Source organism: Cladophialophora psammophila (assembly GCF_000585535.1).
Source record: "Cladophialophora psammophila CBS 110553 chromosome Unknown aczJe-supercont1.26, whole genome shotgun sequence".
NCBI classification, from domain to species: Eukaryota; Fungi; Ascomycota; class Eurotiomycetes; order Chaetothyriales; family Herpotrichiellaceae; genus Cladophialophora; species Cladophialophora psammophila.
The window spans coordinates 362,399-382,485 of NW_006912947.1; the positions used below are offsets into that span (position 1 = coordinate 362,399).

The following is a 20,087-nucleotide window of genomic DNA, read 5'->3' on the forward strand; positions in this document are numbered from 1 at the left end:
ACAGCCTATCACTCTCCCGGCGCTTTCGGCGTCCCGGACTTCTCGTCATCACCACCACCACCATCACCACCTCTACCACCACCACACATAGCCTTATGGCATCCATCAACGCCTCATCGGCTCCAATGCCAATCCATTTCATGATTCAAGACCCCGGTTCGCATCAAACTAGGCGGGAGAAAAGCCTCAAAATTGCACAAGCCCGAAGTCACGCCGCGAAATATGTCGGTCGACGTGCTCGCTGGGAGAGGCAGATGAGGTAGAGGGCATTTGGACCAAAAAGAAACCGTAGAGGGCCATCCTCGCTGACAAGTCACTGTAGTTGGCGCCGGGAGGCAGATCATGAACCACCTGGGCGAGAAGAGCAAGCGCGCCCCGCCGATGGTGGTGTGGACGATCAGCCAGGACCCTCAAAGGCGCTCATACACGATGCTTTAGCCCAGAGCAAAAGGGACCCATTCTCTCCTTACAATGCGTCAGAGTACCCGGAAGTCTTTCAAGACCTCATTGAGTTCAGTACGCAATTCAATCCTTTTGCTTTGATCTACCCGCCCTGGAAGAATGACCACGTGGCGATATGTCGAGCCCAGCTGACTAGAACTTTTGTTGTAAGCATATGACAAGCTATGGCCTGATCTGATTGAGGTCGATGGAAAGCCACCGGTCCATCCTGGAAGGCGGCTATGGCGCTTGGCTGCACAGGAATGCCCTGCCGTTCACCACGTCCATCTCGCAAGTGTGGCAGACTTTGGGAAAGCTATGTACCATCCCTACGCTTATAGTGCCATGTTCGACAGGTTGCGGTTGTTTCATCACACCCAGGCACTGCGATTGGTAAGGCAAGTTATACAGAACATGGACTCCGACGCAAGCCCGACTGATTCGCTTGTGATGGCCGTGTACAATCTGTCATACCAAGGAACAGACTGGGATAGGCGGGAGTTTCCCGCGAGCCACGCTCCCCCGCCAACGTTGAAGGGACGTTTCCTCGCCCGTTACGGTAGGAAAGTGCCCCATACTGAACACATCCGTGCCATGAACCTTCTCATTCAAGCCAAGGGCGGCTTAGAAGAGGTCAAACTCATTGGGATTGCCGAAATGATATGGCTGTACGTGGTTTCCCTAAGAGGAATCGTTCGCCCCGTACCTAACCGTGGGTGAAACATTAGATGGAGCCTGAACAACTGCACAACTCTAATACAACCGCCCAGTTTCCCACTTCTGAAAACATACGAGACACTTCTCATCGACTACACTAATACCGTCAACCTATCGGTTCGCACCGGCACCTTTGGGAGTCTAGGAAGTGGATTCCTAGTGCTCCCGACACATGACGACGTTGGCCAACTCCGAGAGCTTTTGCTTTGCGCAGCCGCCGTCACTGTCGAACTTTCCCAACTGGCGCCGGGCCACGAGAGTACGCGAGAGTGGCGTCAACTCCTGAAAGTCGCTAGAGCAACGCACCACCAGATCCTGAACGTGCCCCAAGACATTCCGATGTCAGTCGCCGGGAGCGAAGAAGAGAGGCTGATTTTCTCCATCTCGCGCCTCGGGGCGCTTCTCTACGACGACATGGTGATTTACCCTCAAAGGGACACCTCCGAAATCAAGCCTCGATTGGCCAATCTACTGCGGCGCACTCTGACTGAGAAGTTTCTCAAGTTCATCCCCGGGGGAGGCCGCGAGGAGTACCGACCACTAATCCTTTGGACGCTTGTGCTGGGATGCATCGGGGCGACGTTCACCGCAGATCGCCAGTGGTTCGTGGCGCAGCTTCATGAACGGTCTACGCAGCTTGGGTTAGGGAAGTTCTCCGACTTCAAGTCCACGATGTCAAATTATTTGTGGTTCGAGAATATGGATGAACCTGCGTGGAGGGCGTGGTCTGAAGGCGAAGATGCGATCCATGTCGAAGACCAGGACAAACAAGAGCATGAGCGCGAGGACGGGGATGACGACAAGGACTCCAAGGGTCCAGGGGCTGGCTTTGTTTGACCCTCACTATGAGACGGACCCATGCGATGGAGTGGTACGATGGCACTTCCGAGAACAACCCTGGATCGAAAAGCAGCATAGGACGACTGGCAAAGGTCATGTCTACTATGGATTCGCTAGGACCTGCAGGAGAGCAAGAAGAGGAAGAAATAGGTGTCTATTTTACAATCGGCCACCAGCAAAGGTTCGAACGGCAGCAACACCGGCCACAGGTTCATTTCCTCTGCTGTCAGCGTCCTCCGCATACCTCAGCTTATCCATTCCAGCTACTACCCAGCGTGTCCTGATTCTTCCGCGAGGGGGGTAAGGGGGAGGAGTCGAGAGCTCATCCACCACCACTCTCCACTCTATTGAGGAAACACACGCCTTCCACATGGCCCGTCTGCGGGAAGAAGTCAAACCCGCCCAGCTTTTCAATACTGTACCTCCACTTGCCGCCGAATCCCGCCACCAGCATGCCCACGTCCCTCGCCTGGGTGTGGACGTTGCAACTCACATAGATGACCCGTTTCGGGCCGAAGTTGCAGAGCTGCTGGAGAAAGTCCGGCGAGGCGCCCTTGCGGGGCGGATCGATCACCACGAGCGTCTGGGAGGGCGGGAAGGGCACGTCGGTGAACAAGGCTTGGGCATCAGCGGCGATGAATCCCGTGTTGCCCTCGCCGGTCTTTTGGCCCGGTGGTGTGTGATGGTTGCTGTTACTTTTGTGGTTCATTTTCGCGTTGTCCCGCGCGCAGGAGATGGAGAGCGCGTCAATGTCGATGCCCAAGACCGACGAGAAGTACGGCGCGAGGGCGATGCTGAATAGGCCCGAGCCGCAGTATGCGTCGAGCAGATATTTAATTTTTGGGGGAGATTCTAGTAGCTCGCCCGTGGCCGAAGACAATGATCCCGAGGGTGACATCTTTGGAAGCAAGTTCTCGCGAATATAAGATAGGAAGGTGGGCAGGATGGAATTGTTGTTCTGGAAGAAGCTGTTCGCCCGCGTGGTGAACGTGTACGGCCCAATATGCTCGGTCGTCAAGGCCTTGGGGTCGGACGTGTAGGTCTTCACGTCTCGGAAGCGAGGGTAGGTGTATGTGATTTCTGGGGAGGTTGGAGAAGAGAAGGAAAGCTCAGTCGACACGGGCTCGCCGGCATAGGCGAGTGGTAGGGACGACATGTCTTGAATCGAGTGGGAGGAGGGGGTTTGTCCAATTTCTCTGTCTTCTTTGGCGCCTTTGTTCACTCCCTTGTCCCTGTCGGCGCCTGACAAGGTGTCTATCGTCGTCGAGTTCTCACCGCAATGTTCTTCCGCCGCAGGTGACGGGATAATTTCGCGTCTCGTCGACTCCCTCAACAGGACAGTCGCTCCGTTCCTGCTCTTCCAGAAGGACTCGTGCATCTTCTTCCGCTCGATCTTCAGACCCTCGTTCAATATCGGCGTGCCGATCGGGCACTGTTCGATGTCCAGGATGCGGGGCACGTTCTTCCTCATGAACCCGAACGGCGGTGGATCGTCGCCCTTTCTGAACGGTTTCGCCTTGGAACAGCCCGTGTAGTGGGGCGTTAGTTTTGTGCGGTAGCTATACTGCAGGGGCGATCCGATGGTGTTGTCGACGGGCGGGATCTGCGAAGGGTCCAGGTTCGAAAAGTGCTTGAAGGCATTCTCCACGATCGTCTTCTTGTGCAAGAGCTGCGCCTCGTAGGGCAGCATTTGGAGCTGGCAGCCCGAGCAGGTGCCGAAGTACGCACACCCCGGCGTCACGCCCTCGCGACTCGGCGACGGGCGCAGCAGTTTGACGAAGTCGACGCGTGTCCACAACGGGCTTTCCTCACGCTGGGGAAACGTCTTGGCGAGGACTCTGTCCCCCGGCACGGCGAAGGGAACGACGTAGATCCAGCCCCTGCTTTCTGGTGCGTAAGCCAGTCCGTCGCCAGTGGATGAGAGATCCTCGATCTCCAGTTCGAGTTCCGTGTGCGGCTCTGGTCGCGAAAACCGCGACGGCGAAATCCATTCTTGGGGCCGAGAATCGTCCTGGCCCTGACTACCACCATCCTGTGCGCTGGATACCTCTTCCCCGTCTGGAGAAGCTCCACCACCATCATCGGCCTCACTTCCATTATTCCGTTGCTGCTGCTGCTGCTGCTTCTTGATGAGCAGACTCTCTGCCTCGGCCGTTAGTACCTGCTCTGGCGTGCCATCCTTCAACTGAGACCGTTCATTCTGGAGTCTGAGCCGCTTCGCGCGGCCCAGGGGTCCTCTGTTGTTGATTTTCTCCATCCTCGCCGCGATCGACGCGGCATTGTACTTCTCCCCCGCAGATCTCGGTTTGTGGTTGGCTCTGAGATTGAATGGCTGGAAGGACTTCGCTGCTGATGGCGAGGAGGTGCTGCTGCTGCTCCTGCTTAGTCTATGAATCACTGTTCTGGTGTTGGCGCGATGGCGGGTGCCGAATGACAAAGCTGAAGCTGAATAGCCCGGTACGCACTGAAGGTGACGACCCAGAAACATAGATTTTCCCCGCACAACAAACGGGCTCCGTAACTAGCCTAGAGTCGAGTCGGCAATAGATACTGCAGTTCTACGATTACCAGGTCCAAAGGAATCAAAAGGAGTCGAATTCGAGGCGTCGAGAAAAATTTCGATTACATAATAATGCCAAGATAATAACCGGCCCAATTAGATAGTGCCGATTATACTACGCGCACGAGTATGTACATAGACAGAGATGACCGCAGCCTTGCCGTTTCCTGTGTCAATAGTCGGATCCTCTTCAGCCTCACCAACTTCCTTCCCAAATGTCCAAGTAGCCTGGGCATCCGCTCGTAAGACGTGATATTGAGCTGTCCATTAGCTTCGAATAGGTCCCTGTTTCCACGCCGGAGAGTTTCCGCTTCCTTGCCCTGAAGACACGGGATCGTGACCCGGGAATAAAATGTCCTACCACCATCCCTGCATCATTGAGGCCTCCTTGCATGTACAGTACAGCGAAAAGCAGCAAAGCGTTTGCATTTTTAGCGCAGGATCATATGATCTGGTCTGAAATGTACCTCCCCCCTGCCCATTACGAGCTGAGGCACGATGTCGACATCGTATAGCTGACTAAGAGTGTTGGGCCAAGAAGGATGCGTCGTTTGAGAATCCCTTTGGTGGGCGCCTCACCGTACGGTGCCACGATCAGTGACCCATCCAATGTAAAATGGCGGTGCTTTTGTGATGTGGATAACAGGGCCGGGGCAGTGGTGTGTCCCTTTCTAAGCAATTATTCGGTAGCGGTGCCTGCCAGAAGGCCGATGTCGTTTGTTTAGGCAGATATCCGACTTTCTTGTAAGGCGTTTCCCAGTAACAAGTTGAGCCTACATAAGACCATAATTCGTCAGTCCAACCGAAGAGAAACCGAAGAGACGGTGATCATGTTGCTCATTGTGTAGCAACATTTTATTTTTCTTTGCCTCAATTGCACTGGAGATGCATGTGTGGCTTCGCTCAGTCGTCGGTATCGAAACTCCTTGCTGGCGTTCTCGATGGACTCCGCGACAACTCTGCATGCAAATCAGCCACTGCTGGACGACTGCGTAATCGCGATTGTCTGTCCAGCCCTCCGCGTTTCGCCAGGCTGTTGTCCTTCGGTCTTGACTCCAAAAGAGGGCTTCTAGCTTCTGCATCGGGGTGGTTCGCCGAAAAGCGTTGCGCGGCTAGTTCAACAGGGCCTTCAACATTGTGATTTACAGGGGATCTGGATTTATGGCGCCGATTGAATTCATCTGCTGTCAGGCCAAGCCCCATTATTTCTCGAGGTTCTGTGTCTTGAGGGTTGGGAGCTCGAGGAGAATAATAAGCGGGTGCAGGCGAGAAAGGGCTTTGCATGGCGGAAGCACTTCCGGGATATCGAGGAAGCGGTGTCAAGACTGCACCGGAAGGATCCTTATAGAATGGCTTGCATTCTTGTGGTCCTGGTCCAGGCTGAATGGATTCTTGCAGAGATTGTTTCATTCTTCTTCGTCGTACAAGGCAAAAGATCGCAATTCCAATGATAATCGTCAAAGCCACAACGGCGGCAGCGACACCACCCGCTATAGCGGCTGTATCAACTGAGTTGGAGATTGGTTGAGGCGACGCTGTGCTCGATGTTGTCGTAGCAAATGCCGATGAGCCAGAAGCTGAACTCGAGGTTGCAACCGAGGCGGGAACTGTAAAGGTCGAACTTCCAGCTACGACCACCGTATGAACGCCGGCTGGCCGTAAATCAGAGGCAGGACATCCTTGGCCGTTGCACGGATTGCTCTCGCAGCAGCCCTGGAAGGTAACAGAGTTGTCGGCGCAAGTGTACCAGAGTCCGCGATATGGGCAGGAATGGTTGGGATAATCTGGCACGGGCGTTGTGACGGGGCCAAAGCCCATAGGATACAAGTTGTCTTGAGGGCACATTTGTCCAGAGCAAGGGTTGCTTGAACAGCATCCGATGAATGTTGGATAGTTGACATCTTCACATTTCCACCACTTGCCTCCAACTGGACACGACACGTAGTCGGAATCATTGAAACCGTCTTGTCTCCGGAGATGGGCCATCAGGAGATCGGATGTGTAAAGTGAACGATTGTCGGAGACCATGGTCTCTTGGATACTTTAGTGATAATTCGACGAGTCTGGCATTGAAGAGCATTCGCATCGATGGTGCAAGGCGAAGACGAAGGAGAAGAACCTCAGGAAGAACCAGTATCGGAGAGATACAACCAACGGCAGCTATTAAAAGGATAGACGTCAGATCTTTGGGGGACGGCCTGCTAGCTGAGACGTAAATAATTGGCTCCAACAAACACCGCCAAAGGGATAAGAACAGTTAGCAAGCATTATACACAAGTGGCCATGAAGCCTTCGACCGACGGAGGCACCGTAGATATGTTCGCCCAATGCACCGCCCCTCCTGGTAAGCGAGCGAGGGTTTAGGCGGGCAATATTCGGGCTAGCGAGGGACATTCCTCCAGCTGGGCAAGCTGTGAAGGCTCTCAAATAGGGCGTAGGTCGAATGCCAATGCTTGTGCGATGAAAGCAGGCCTTCAACCCAAGACGTTCGTCATTCGGCGAGACAAGCCGCCGGGAAATGCATGCGAACTAGCGACGAAAAGCTGGTGAGGCTGAGTCCAAGGGTTAACCAAAGGTGAGACGCCCAGGGATGCCAGAGACTCCGCGCCCAATGATGATTTCGCACTGAAGATATAGCTTGCCATCATTTCAGACCGCTCTGGACTTACCGAGAGACGGCCAGAGACCTGATCGAGCCATGATGTGCGTGACCGGACCTGTTCTAGGAAAGAGAAGCTAGAGAGCAATTTGTCAAGTGTGTTTTTTTTTTTGGTCTACTGTAATCGTATTCGATCTGCCTTGGCATGTTTGCCAGGGCCACCGCCGCCGCGAGGGCGGAATCAAAGCCTCTTGGCCTGAGGCCACCATGGCCCCGGGGCCTGCGCCCGTTCCCACGCCTCGTTCATGCCGTCTGTTCACTCCCCTGTGGTCTTGTAGTGCGTCCATATCTCTATCAATCGTACAATACAACGGATATCTGGTTCATGCGGTGAAACTGTAGATGTGTGGTATCCGTTTCCTGATGGTGCGGAAAGTTCCTCGTACGTAAACAAACAGCTTAGGAAATGCTGACATGCTGCAGGCGAATCCTTCACCGCTTGGAGATCTCCTTCCGACTCGACATGGGTTCATATCTGGTTGGAGCTGCAAAGAACCCGTAGCGCCTCTCGCCTTCCACAGCGACCTTAAATCATTCGCTCATGCTGCCCCTCGTAGGCAGAACCAGGCACTGCCTCGCTCAATTCTGCAGTACCATGTGGCCATCTATGGCAAGATGTCTAACCTGTATCGCACGGGGTTGCATATTTATCGTCCGCCTTTCATCTTTTGCCGCCGAGCCACCCTCTCTGCAATCCTCTGAAGCGCCGTCTTGACCTCGCCTTTGGGAAAACTGTCTATGTGGTAATAACCGGGCGCAATATCGAGCAGCCACTCGCCTCGGACACTCGTGACTGTCCGAATATAGTTCTTGCTGGTAAGCACAAATTCGTTGTAAACCACCCATTCGCTCTCTTGGCCGAGGACCGTACTCGGGTGCAAAAGTACAGTCTGATTGTCTTTGACCGTCGTGTAAGTCTTGCCGTTAGCTTCCTTCTTCGCCACCTGCATGAAAAACCCAGACACGAGCGCACGACGGATGTTCTCATAATACTTCTTGTCCTCGAACGGCGTTGACATCAATTCTAGTTCTTCCCGCTCCATGATTCGTTTCAGTTGCAAGCGCACATTATCCGCAGACTGGAGGGCTCGGAGACTCAGGAAATGGTCGTGACACCATTGTCTCGGATTAGCCTGTGCCTCGGGCCCTTTGAAAGCATGGTAGACGTTGAGCATGGTCAGATGGTCGCCATCGGGGTGAGCGAAGAGATTTTTCATCTCGTCTGCACGTTTTCGCGCCGATGCAGGCCTCACAAAGATCTGAGGCACGGACAGTAAAGCTGTCAAGCTCAAGATCTCGTTCGAGCAGTAGAACTCGGGCGAAGAGATGAGCATGACCGCCAATGCTGGATCTAGAGGGTACTCAGACGCAAGCCTGCCCATGGTTGTCAAGTTTCCATCATCGTCCAGACATGCGAGATAATTCAACTCTTCCAATGCTCGCATTAAGGTCTCTGGAGCAGGAGGATCCATCAGGTCGAAGTGCACGAGATCGTCAATCCCCAGTTTCTTCAGCTCTAGGACGGTGGACGACAGGTTGGATCGGAGGATCTCGGGGTAAGTTTGCTCAATCAGCTCCTTCTTGAAGGCACCCTCAGTATACAGCCGGAAACACTTTCCAGGCCGAGTACGACCGGCACGACCAGCTCTCTGTTGAGCAGAGGCCTTGGAAATGGGTGAGACAAGAAGCGACTCAACCCGTATGCGTGGATTGTACACCTTTTGTTTGGAAAAGCCAGGGTCAACCACATACACTATCCCGTCAATGGTCAGGGACGTCTCTGCAATGTTGGTGGCGACGATGCATTTGCGCCCCGCTCGACCACCAGGCCGTCGCGGCGGCGGGGCGGGTTCGAAGATCTTCTGCTGCTGTGCAGGAGGCAGGGTGCCATAGAGGGGGTACACTTTCATGGGTCCTGCATCTGCCTCGCGGATCATTTCGTCGGCTTCTAGTGAAATCTTTCGGCATGCATCTTCGATTTCTTCTTCACCAGTGAGGAATAGTAGGATGTCGCCTTCGGGTTCCGTGGCGTGTATCTGCAAAACAGTTCTGATTGCCGCTTCCACGTAATCCGGCTCGGGCTCTTGGGTGTAGAAGATCTCGACAGGATGCGTTCGACCAGGAACGGCGAGCAAAGGCGCGTCGTTGAAATATCGCTGGAATTTTTGAGCGTCCAAGGTCGCAGACATGATAATCAATTTGAGGTCTGGTCTACGCAAAACCACCTCTTTCAGTAGACCCATCAACACATCTGTGGCTAGTGTCCGCTCGTGGGCTTCATCGAGGATGATAGTGCTGTACCTGGTGAGCTCATGGTCGTTCATGGCTTCTCTCAGTAGCATGCCGTCCGTCATGTATTTGAGTATGGTCTTTTGGCTTGTCATGTCCTCAAATCGTATACTGTAGCCCACTTCCTCGCCAAGTTTGACATCTAGCTCGTTCGCGACACGCTCGGCCACTGACATGGCGGCCACTCGACGAGGTTGGGTGCAAGCGACAAGTTTTCGTTCTTGCTGTGGCAAGTCATCGTAGAGGACAAATTGAGGAATTTGCGTCGTCTTTCCCGAACCAGTCTCGCCCACGAAAACCAGGATCTGGGATTTCTGGTACAACTCAAGAAATTCGTCTCGTTGGGCATGGACAGGCAGATCTCTTCTGGTCCGCAAGATGGAGAAGTATCGATCGGAGTGTGGGCGGCCTGTGAAAGGGTTGACTTTGGCGTCTTCGGCTTTTTGAGCTAGTGCTGCGGTGGTCTTGTGCCGCTGGAAGTCTACGAGGGGCCCGTCACTACGAATAGGAGGGGTTGAGGAGCCATTTGCGTGGCCGTTCGTGCCGTTGTCGTACCAATGAGCAAGGTAGGGATTGTCTTTAGGATTCATCTCGCCAGCGGTCTTCTGGCGTTTCGCGGGCATCCCGTCAGGATTCTCTGCGCGCTTGCCTGCCATGGCGGCTGGACAGCGGAGGCAACAAGAAAGAGATGAGAAGACGCAACCAGTTAGAGGAGCGGCTAGTGATTGCGGCAAGAGAGGGGATAAGAATTAGAAAAGGCGAGACAGAGCCAGCGCGATGGTTATCAGGTGCCTGTTGCCCTTGACTTCTCGCAGTCTGAGGGTGGATTTCCAAACAACTCGCCGCCTGTTTCAAACTCGCAAAGTGGAAAATATTTTGGGAATTGCGTCTCGGATAAAGGCTGTCCGGCGACGCGCTGATACGGTGAAGCATACTATGTATCAAGTGCAATTTTACCTTCTCCTGCCCCGCAACTCACTTTCTCTCACTCATATCCTTTCCTCTAGAATAGTTGCCACCGCTTGACGCTCAGTTATGGAAGGAGCTCCCCCTAAGACAGTCACAGAAAGTGGCGTGGTCTGAGGAAGCGTATTCTCCCCGACCGCAGTTGAAAGGCTACCTGTTGTTCGAGGACCGCAGATCTCATGCGGCCTCTGGCAACAATTAGACGCTCCCTTGACACTGAAGAGAGGGGAACCATCGCCTTCTCTCATTTGCATATTTAGCGGTATCTAGAACAACAATCAATTTATCCTGCTGCTTCACATACGCCAGAAGGACGATAATAAAACGGAAGAATGCATGGACCGAGATGCTCGGAAGAGCTTCCCTCACGCAACTGCCCCTCGACCGGCCTTTATTGGCAGCCCCGCCTTGCCCACCCCCCCCCCCCGTCGTGTGCCCGATGTCAACAGATTCGGTGCAAGAAAGCGAGCAGAAGCATTTCTACTGCTCTGTTGTTCCGACTATTCATAGTTTTCTTTCTACCCCACGAGATATTCAACTTCCCTAGATATTCATTCTTGTGTTCATATACCCTCTTGGAGCTGTTCCTCCACATTTCACCCTTCCTCGACCCGACTCCGCGACAGAATATCCCCATCAACAATTCGGCTACTATTACCCACACTCTCGCTCTTCCGCCGCTTGTTCCTCATTCAAGATGGGTCGGAAACCATTCGTAGGAGGGAACTTTAAGATGTATGCAGAGACAATAGAGACCAAAATCAGATGTTTTGTGAGAAGCCAAAGGCCCATGACTGACGCAACCCCTCCGGCAGGAATGGGACGATCAAGTCCATTAAAGAGATCGTCCACAACTTATCCACGTCCAAGCTCGGTATGCCCGACCTTTCCATCCCTGCTTATTCAGTGCACGTCATCTGCGCAGCCGCGACAACAGCTGAATTGCCCAAGTATTCTAATTGACAATTGCTTCCTCCAGACCCGAACACTGAAGTCGTCGTCGCACCTCCAAGCTTGTACCTCCTCCTTGCCCGAGAACATCTCTCTCCCAACATAGAAGTTGCAGCTCAGAATGTCTTCGACAAGCCCAACGGAGCCTTCACTGGTGAAATCTCAGTGGCGCAATTAAAAGACAGCGGTATCACATGGACATTGCTGGGTCACTCGGAGCGCCGCACCATTCTCCGCGAAGAAGATGAGTTTGTGGCTTGCAAGACCAAAGCCGCACTCGATGGGGGAATCGGCGTCATTCTGTGCTGCGGTGAGAGTCTCGAGGAGAGGGAGAAGGGTGTCACGGTCGACGTTGTCACAAGACAGTTGGGGGCAGTGAACAAATCTATTGGCAAAGATGGTTGGAAGAATGTGGTAATCGCATACGAGCCGATCTGGGCTATTGGGACAGGCAAAGTCGCAACGACCGGTAAGTGGAAAAGGCTCGCCGATGACATTAAAACAAGCGGAATGACTGACTACCCACCTCGACACATTGCAGAGCAAGCACAGGAAGTTCATGCAGCCATCAGGAAATGGTTGAGCGAGGCCGTCTCGTCTGAGGCCGCTGAAAACACCAGAGTCATTTATGGTGGAAGCGTCAACGAGAAGAACTGCAGAGATTTGGCCAAGCAGCCCGATGTGGATGGATTCTTGGTCGGCGGTGCCAGCTTGAAACCTGCCTGTAAGTAAAGGCCTCGTTCAGAGTACAGCCTCTGCACGAACGTGAGAAAATGCTAACGCTTCTCAACCACAGTCGTGGAGATCATTAACGCCTTCACTTAGATTGCTGGGTGACGGGAAGAGAGCCGAGTCTGCTCCTTATCAGTCAAGTCTTTCTCACAAACAGGTCGAAATGCCTGGTCAATGGTTCGAAAGTCCTAAAATCAAATCCTACCCGGCACGCAAAGAGCTGCCTAGAAAACGACGGAAACACCCAAATCATTGTCTCCTTTGGCAGACGATATCTATCTTGGACAAGGAGTTAGACCATCTGTTCTCACAAGTAAAACGCCAGAAGTTACAATCAGAACCAGAGATCCAGTAGTAAAATGTTCAGCAGGAGCGTAGAGGACCCTCTCAAGGAAAATTATAAGGGGGGGTCTTGGGGGGGTGTACCGAGTACCTCGTAAACAAATCGTCCCCACAAACGAGGCTGAAAATTTGTACGCCTTGAGTTTGCATGCTCCGCCGAAACTTTGCCCTTCGAAATTTCGCATTTTCAGAGACAACAGCATGCGAGCTTCAAGTTTCTTGCACCAGTGTTTCCATCCATCACCATAGCCGTCTACATCAACTGTTACTTTACTTTCGGAACTCTTATTCTTCATATTCATCAGTGTACGCATTTCAATCGACGTCGATACTCCCGGAGACTAGAGCAAAATGGTCAAGCTTGAGGAACTCGAGGACGAGCACTTCGTCAACACGCCAGATACGACCAAAGACGGCGCTTTGCTGGCTGATGACGATGAAGACTACACCGATACTGGTAAGGATTCTCTACCTGTGTACTCAACTGCCGTACTGTATTGCTTCAGACACCATCATCACTCCTATTCTATCTCATCAGACTGCTGTGAGACGATTCTATTGAAGTCCATATGAAATTCTATTTACATATTAAAATCTAATGACCCATCTCCACCAGACTCTGAGATCTCTGAAGACGATGCTGTCGAGGCTCCCCTAGACGAAACACTTTTCGACCGTCTCTCTGCGCTCCGCGACATCGTTCCTCCAAAGACCCGTGCCAGGCTGTACTCCGCCACCCAGTCCGTCTACTCAGCAGCAAACGCCTCGATCACCTACGGTGGAAAGAGTTTGTGGGTGATCGCGACCAGCATCCTATTATTGGGCATCCCCTATGCGCTTGCGCTGGGCGAGGAACAGCAGTACATGGAAGAGGAGAGGCAGAGGGGGATGGTGGAACAGGGCGCCCAGGGGATGATCCAGGGCGCCCAGCAGGGGCAAGCCGATGCGAAGCCGGCGTTGTAAGATCAATTTACAAAGCGAAGTGGAATGGGGATGGGTCGTGATGGGGATGGCATCAAGGCCAGACAGATGGCATAGGGCAGAGCAACACGGTGCAACCCAGCTCTAGCCTCCTTTGCAAGTGTTGCAGTTAGGATGTCTGCACCATCAGCATGACAGCTCTGCCTGGCGAATGGATGATCTCTGCTCTGCTTCTTACTGAAGATGATGGACCCCCCTAGGCCGTCATTCTGTGCAAGCCGAACGAGAACAAGGTGGTTTGGTGAGGGAATGGGGGGGAACCAATATTCCCGCAAACAATCACGAAAAACGAACTGTACAATATTTACCTAACCTGGTTACCTACACAGAGCGCGAAGGGGCGAACAACACTCGACATCAGACCGGTCATCAGGACAGCCAGTCGGGCTTCGAAAGGCGGTTGATTGCTTGTTGTTGCTGTTCTCGTTGTACGTCTTGGAGCAAATACACCGGACTCTAATCCCGTCCAGGCTTTGTTTGCGACTAGGTCTGTACGTACATTCTTTCACAGAGAGAGATGTATGTACGTGTACCGTCGGGATAACTAACTAAATGGACTCGTCTCGCCTTTCGTTTTGCTTACCCCGTTCCCTCTCCTTCTCTCTGGTGCTCCCTCTCCCTCTCTCCCATTATATGTCCTATGTATGTAATGCGTAGGCATCGTCTCCGCAGTCGTTGCAGCGACTCCGTAAACGAATAGAAAAGAACAGAGATCTAGATGATAAATCGGGCCTAGGTATCCCGCCGCATAAACGACTCGATGCTATTAATATTGAAGGAGGAGGAGGAGGGAGAGAGAGAGAAAGCTAAGAGAAGAAAGCGAAATAGACGGAGAAAATGAAATGGCTCGTCTAGAAACCTGGGCGTCAGAATGTCTCCACTATGTTTCATGGATATACTGTATGTATGTATAGGACTCAGGCTCGGAAAGGGAATGAAAAGGAAAGGAGTATAGCTAGTAAATAGTTCGCTCGGCTCAAGCCAGGTGGGCTCTCACACGCCAGTTTCTACATCCTCTGTACGTATCCAGAGACGGACGAGATAAAAGAAGAAAGGTGTGACCTGCTTGAAGAAGCCGACAGATTGGTTTCCAACCTTGTTCTACATAACAACCCTAAGCCTTCAGCCTTCAGCCTTCAGCCTTCAGCACTCATCCCCCAGCCCTGCTCTTTTCGTCCCGTACCCCAAAGTCTAGATGGCAAGGTCTCTGTCGACAAAAGTCGCCAGATCAAAACATGCTCTGATCGCCAGAGTGTGCTCTAGAAACCCATGCCCTGCCCAAAAGTCCGTGAAAACCGCGGATGCCATCCATATACTCTCGCAGCTACCTTGCTGGCTCCTTATCCACCCTCCGAATCCGATTCCATGGCCTTCGCTACCCAGTGTTTATCCTTATCCCATTCCCTGACCATCCCATCAGTCGTCACACGGATCGCTCCGGCTCTTCCTCTTGATCTTCCACCTCTCTTCTCAAAGTCCTCCATCCCCAACCTTGCGTCGTTAAGATCATTTTCAAACTCTCGCCAAAATTCTGCAATCACACCCGTCTGCTCCATGCTATCCACAATATTCTCCGCTTCCTTCTCGCGCTTCTTCTTGTTCATCTTTTCACGTGCGACAATGGATTCTGCAGAGAGAACGCCCTGAGCTTCAAGATAGGTCATGAGAGATTCGTTGAGGTGATGTTTCCAGTGCGTGAGTTTGTGACCCATTTCGGCATTGGCGGCGCAAAAGCGACCGAGATAAAAGCGTGTCTGCTGCGAGGAGATGGCATGACCATTTTCGTCGTAAGTGATGCCACCGTTCTCGTCATCTGCGTCTTCGTCCGATTCTGAATTGTCGACGGGCTCCAGTGTTTTCTTGTAGTATGGTTCGCCGGAGAAGATAAATTCATAGCGAGCAGGGTTATTGGTTCGGTTACAAGCATCGCAGGTTCGCATGTGTTCGTCGTCTTCGCCTGGCAATAATGCTACGTGCATATTCGGTCTTGCCAGTATCGCCCGTTTGAAGTCGGTACCCCATGCTGCAGAGATGAGTCTACTCCCTGCTTGAGCTTTGACTTGGTCATCCACCCGATCGAAGGCAAGATTGTACACCGGATCCTCGCGATTGAAGGCTGGAGCGATTTTGTTTTTGACCATCCACTCGATGATGTGAGGGAAGAGGTCCCTTGGCTTGGCCGAAGCAAACGATGTGAATTGGAGAGGTATATCTGGATGTGGTCGACCGAGTCTTCCTCTCGAGTCATCAACCACGAAATCATCTTCATCTTCTCCCTGCTCCGCATCTCCATTATTATCGGCTGACTGGTCCGAATCACTCACAGAATGCGAAGATCGATTGCTCGAGATATCGTACGCGGGCTGACCGATAAAATCAATGTCAACGCCTTCTGAACCTTCGTCCGAATCTTCGTCGGAGTCATGAACTCGCGGGACTTTTTCGCCCGCACGTCTTCGCTTTAGGAGCTGCAAATGCTCTCTCGTCTTGTCTCGCTGCGTGGTGACGGGACCACCTCTAGTCCGCGCCCTCGGCTCGCTTAGTTCCTGGTCCGAATCTTGCAAGTCCTGCAGGTCTTCATCGAGTTCATCCTGTTCTTCCTTGGTCCGTGCACGGGATGCCTTGGAGGATTTGTGTTTCGACAATTTTCGGGACTTTGTGGGTGGTTGTACTCTCACTTCATCGCTCTCATTATCGGGAGAGAGGTATTCCACTTCATCGTCATCTACCACGAAGTCATCACCTCTGCTTTTTTTCCTCTTCGGTGTCGGTCTCCGATGAATCTCCTGGTCTGACAGGTATTGTAGCTCTTCGTTATTGACAGTGAAAGGATCATCCTTGTCTAGTTTAGATTTCCTCCGAGACGTAGGCTTCGTCACCATTACAGGATCATCATCACCACTCGTCTCTGGCGATCCAAGATCGGAAAAGGTGGCGCATCGATTGACTGGGGAGGAGATCCCCACCGACTGTACAGTGTGGGGACTCCCTGACCGCATTGAACGTGTTGGCCGTGGTGACTGCCTACGGCGTAATCTCCCTGAACTCCGCGGGGTGGGTGAGCTGGGAAATCCCGCGCCCTCATCTTCACCTGAAGTTGACACCTGCCTCGCAGGCGACGAGAAGTCGGGATTCAAGCGCTTTGATTTCCTGGGTGGAGGTAGATTGGATGGTTGCACGAACTCCGGAGGAGGAGACGGCTTGCGTTTCTTCTGGGCCGGGGAGATCAACTCATCCTCACTAGATTCGTCGGCGAGGTCGATTTGTCGGACTCGATTGATTGTGGGCGACGAGGGAAAAGAGGTGCGCGGCGGCATTTCAGCTCGTTCTGGAAACAGTTAGTTTGATCAAAGGCCTGCGAACTGGGATCATACGTTGATTCGAGCGTTGTAACTCGGGCGGAAGTTCTAGGGTCGGCAGACACGAAGGTTCGGGAGAAGACTCATCTGGCCTTGGACGAACCTCCGCAAGCCGGTTTGGTACATGTGGGCTGGAACTTGCTTGAGCAGGAGGTGAAGAAGGATGAGAGGAGAATTGTAGGCGAGTCTGTCGCTTTTGATCGCGGAACGGACGTTTTGGAGCGCTCGCTCTAGAGGATCTAGCTGCCATGGCTCGCAGCCGCAAGGATGATCTTCTCGGGTAGTCTGATTAAAAATTTTATGAAAGACCTTGGCAGGAAGGAGTATATTTAAACAATGCCGGCCATGAGAGATTGGATGCAAACTGCGCGTGTTTGTACATACTGTTGCATCTGCACTTGTAAAGCGATCAGGTTGCCTGTAGCGGGGAAGGCCGCGTTGGAGAAGGAAGCGCGCTAGCACGTGACACTTATGACTTTACCCAGTATAGCAAGTACTATGGTAGTCAGGAGAAAGGAGCCCAATTAGGCTCCCTGCTCTCGGCTCAGGGAAGGTCAGGGAGTTCCTCAGCCATGCTCACCATAGGCTTGAAGCTCGGTTACAGTTCCTCAAGGTACAGTATCAACTATGCCTAAACTAATTAGTCATCTCCCTAAAGAAGTGCCCGAAAATTCGGTACGGGCGACCCTATTTTCATCTAGGAATGTCACCTGTACAAGTACAGACAGTTCCCCATCAGAATCTTGACCCCTTCCAAATTCCATTCCCGTTTACAGGCCTGAGCACCCGCTGGTTTACCCTGAGCGCCTTTGAGTTGTGGCTGTGCAAACCTGCGCACCGCCGAAGCTATCCAAGCTCGTGTGTATGAGACCATGCAACCCGTACAGGTGATTCTTTAGACGAATTCTGGCCTCTCTAAAGTCCTTTCTGTATCCAGAGGTGAGTAAGTGCCCTGCCTGCTCGAATTCTGACCCATGTTATTTCTGTCTTGCACCGAACGCTAGCGAGCGAAAGTCTGCAGCCTGGGATAGGTTGATCGGCATCGAGCTATCAGACACATAGAGAAATGAGTTTTTGTCCTGCGAAAGAGTTCTTCAGGTCCCAAATTACTGGTCCGCGATTCACCGCATTTTGCAAGGATACTGCACGGGTCGCAGTGTTTTAAGGCGCAGACTTTGACAGAGATTTGAGGCAACCAATCCCATGAGACAGGCCACTCCGCAGCTATCGTCTATCCAGCATGAAGCTCTTGTGGGCTGCTTTGCTAGGCCGTTGTCTGATGCCATGGCTCGATACATCTGCTTCAATCACAAAACAGACTGTGACTTGACGTCCACGACGACCCCAGCACTCGACTTAGAAATAGAATGTCACTCCCTCATTCTACTCAGAGAAGCAGCAAGAACGAAATAACCCTCCCGTTTCAAACTGAGTTTAGGAAACCCTCGTATTACAGGCTTAATGACTGCGTACGAAAGATCATCAGATCTTTCCCTTGGCAAGGGCGCCTTGGGCGCCTTCGGCGTCGTGGCGAAGGTGGTCAGAAAGTCAGATGGAGAAGTAAGAGATTGCCCAGATTATGCGCAATATTGCCAGGCTTAAAATCTCAGATATTCGCTTGCAAGATGATTGACTTGAAGAACAAAGACGAGAGCGCAAAGTAACTAGTCGAGCGAGAATACAACATTCTGTGTCGGCTTGAACATGTCAATATTGTGAAAGTGGTCGACCTGAAGTAGGCCCACATGATGGCGAATTTGTGAATGGAATATTGCAACTAAGGAAACCTGGAAGACCTCATTTCATCTTACAGGCGGTACCTGTGCCTCTATCTACTGGGAATCATGCTAACTAGACTAATAGTTGAAAACACCAAGCCAGTGAGCCTGAGCTATGGGACGTCTTTCTTCAACTCACTGCTGCGCTCTTTTACTGTCAGGAGGGTTTCGTACATGGCATCATCTCAAAGTCGACTTCTACCTTTTGTCTCGTGAAGTGGGCTTGGACTATTCTGGCCTCGCGCGACACGGAGTTGTGTGACGGACCATCTCGATTTTCTCGAGCGCAACCTAGGGCCGCATCGGCACAACCCTATCTACTCGGCACTACCGAAAAAAACTCAATCTGCACATACGCACATAACTATTGAGCAAGCCCAGCACTTGAAACACCATGATTCGACAACAGCCTTGAAAGTAAAGGTGACCATCGGACTCCCCTCCCCCCTGGTGCGAGTGGATCAACAGAGGAAGTGGCCAAAGTGGAAGGGTTGTGAACATAAGAAGCATGTATCCTCCTTACAGTCACTCAAAAACAGGATAAGAAATATACACAATACAGAGACTACTACTACTGATTTCCAATACCCCCTTCCTCCCGCCCCCTCAACAGCCATGTCGAACCGGAATTTCTCATCTCTCCAACAGGCAGTTTTTGGCACTCCAAACTGAACAAAGCAAGGCACACATGTGATAATCCTTTTGAAATGGAACGGAGCCTGACCAAAGATTTCTGGAATTTCGAGCCGGCCTCGAGCCAGGCCATAAACACTGTGGGCTGGAACAAAGCTTTCCGGAAATCCGGCGACAAGATGCAAAGGTCTCAGCATCTTCGTTTGGGATCTGCGGCTCAGATCCCATTTCCACCATTGAGGATTAGATGGTCTGTGTTGAGGTTGGAATGGTCCACAACAAATTTGCTATTGTAGATTCTGAGACTTGATCTCTGTTGAACTTTTGCTGTCAGGACCATGCCAAGCTTTCCATGAGATTTCCCCTTGGCTGCGCCTTGGGGCATACCTGTTACGAACCGACCTTTGGGGCCGGCCGGGTCGCAGTCAACTAAACAGCGAAAGGCCGAACGCGAACCAATCAGCAGCGGGTCGAAACAGAGAAATAATACGGGAGGGTGTGCCAAATGACACTTAATCAATAGTTACTTCCGTGGCGATGCAATGCGAAATACGTGCTATTTTCATGAAGCAAGGGAATTGCCGGTAGTGGCTATATATCCTACCCTTTGGTGTGACTGCGCCAGGAACTTTTGTCAAGGGCCTTTGGAAAGGCCTAACCGCCAATTGGAAGATACATCGCGCACGCCTTGCGTACAGGCGGTCGGAAGGCTTGAGGCGCAGCGACGAATGAACATAGGATTGCACGCTCAGACGGGCAAGAGCAGGGTGACCTTTGGCTTGGAATCAGGACCAATAGCTTTCAGCAAGCTTGTGCAACCTAGCCGCAGCCGGCTTAAG

General features: G+C 52.3%; 7 protein-coding genes across 7 annotated transcripts; 3 read left to right on the plus strand and 4 right to left on the minus strand.

Moving 5' to 3' along the window:
• Nucleotides 1–855: 855 nt before the first annotated feature.
• Nucleotides 856–1,995, plus strand: A1O5_11564 (uncharacterized protein; the record flags this gene model as incomplete). Its single annotated transcript, XM_007752136.1, has 2 exons — nucleotides 856–1,109; nucleotides 1,170–1,995. The coding sequence occupies 2 exons, from the start codon at nucleotides 856–858 to the stop codon at nucleotides 1,993–1,995; spliced, it is 1,080 nt and encodes a 359-aa protein (XP_007750326.1).
• A 325-nt stretch (nucleotides 1,996–2,320) lies between these two features.
• A1O5_11565 (uncharacterized protein) lies at nucleotides 2,321–4,255 on the minus strand (the record flags this gene model as incomplete). Its single annotated transcript, XM_007752137.1, has 1 exon — nucleotides 2,321–4,255. The coding sequence occupies one exon, from the start codon at nucleotides 4,253–4,255 to the stop codon at nucleotides 2,321–2,323; it is 1,935 nt and encodes a 644-aa protein (XP_007750327.1).
• A 1,254-nt stretch (nucleotides 4,256–5,509) lies between these two features.
• On the minus strand, nucleotides 5,510–6,571 carry A1O5_11566 (uncharacterized protein; the record flags this gene model as incomplete). The annotated part of the gene is made up of 1 exon (XM_007752138.1): nucleotides 5,510–6,571. A coding segment is annotated over one exon (1,062 nt), but the record flags the coding sequence as incomplete, so codon positions are not given.
• Nucleotides 6,572–7,864: 1,293 nt separating this feature from the next.
• On the minus strand, nucleotides 7,865–10,162 carry A1O5_11567 (pre-mRNA-splicing factor ATP-dependent RNA helicase PRP43; the record flags this gene model as incomplete). Its single annotated transcript, XM_007752139.1, has 1 exon — nucleotides 7,865–10,162. One exon carries the CDS (start codon nucleotides 10,160–10,162, stop codon nucleotides 7,865–7,867), a length of 2,298 nt encoding a protein of 765 aa, XP_007750329.1.
• A 1,007-nt stretch (nucleotides 10,163–11,169) lies between these two features.
• On the plus strand, nucleotides 11,170–12,248 carry A1O5_11568 (triosephosphate isomerase; the record flags this gene model as incomplete). The annotated part of the gene is made up of 5 exons (XM_007752140.1): nucleotides 11,170–11,207; nucleotides 11,288–11,346; nucleotides 11,452–11,892; nucleotides 11,965–12,147; nucleotides 12,220–12,248. The coding sequence occupies 5 exons, from the start codon at nucleotides 11,170–11,172 to the stop codon at nucleotides 12,246–12,248; spliced, it is 750 nt and encodes a 249-aa protein (XP_007750330.1).
• Nucleotides 12,249–12,848: 600 nt separating this feature from the next.
• Nucleotides 12,849–13,460, plus strand: A1O5_11569 (uncharacterized protein; the record flags this gene model as incomplete). The annotated part of the gene is made up of 2 exons (XM_007752141.1): nucleotides 12,849–12,954; nucleotides 13,114–13,460. 2 exons carry the CDS (start codon nucleotides 12,849–12,851, stop codon nucleotides 13,458–13,460), a joined length of 453 nt encoding a protein of 150 aa, XP_007750331.1.
• Nucleotides 13,461–14,818: 1,358 nt separating this feature from the next.
• A1O5_11570 (uncharacterized protein) lies at nucleotides 14,819–16,795 on the minus strand (the record flags this gene model as incomplete). Its single annotated transcript, XM_007752142.1, has 1 exon — nucleotides 14,819–16,795. The coding sequence occupies one exon, from the start codon at nucleotides 16,793–16,795 to the stop codon at nucleotides 14,819–14,821; it is 1,977 nt and encodes a 658-aa protein (XP_007750332.1).
• Between the last annotated feature and the right edge of the window lie 3,292 nt (nucleotides 16,796–20,087).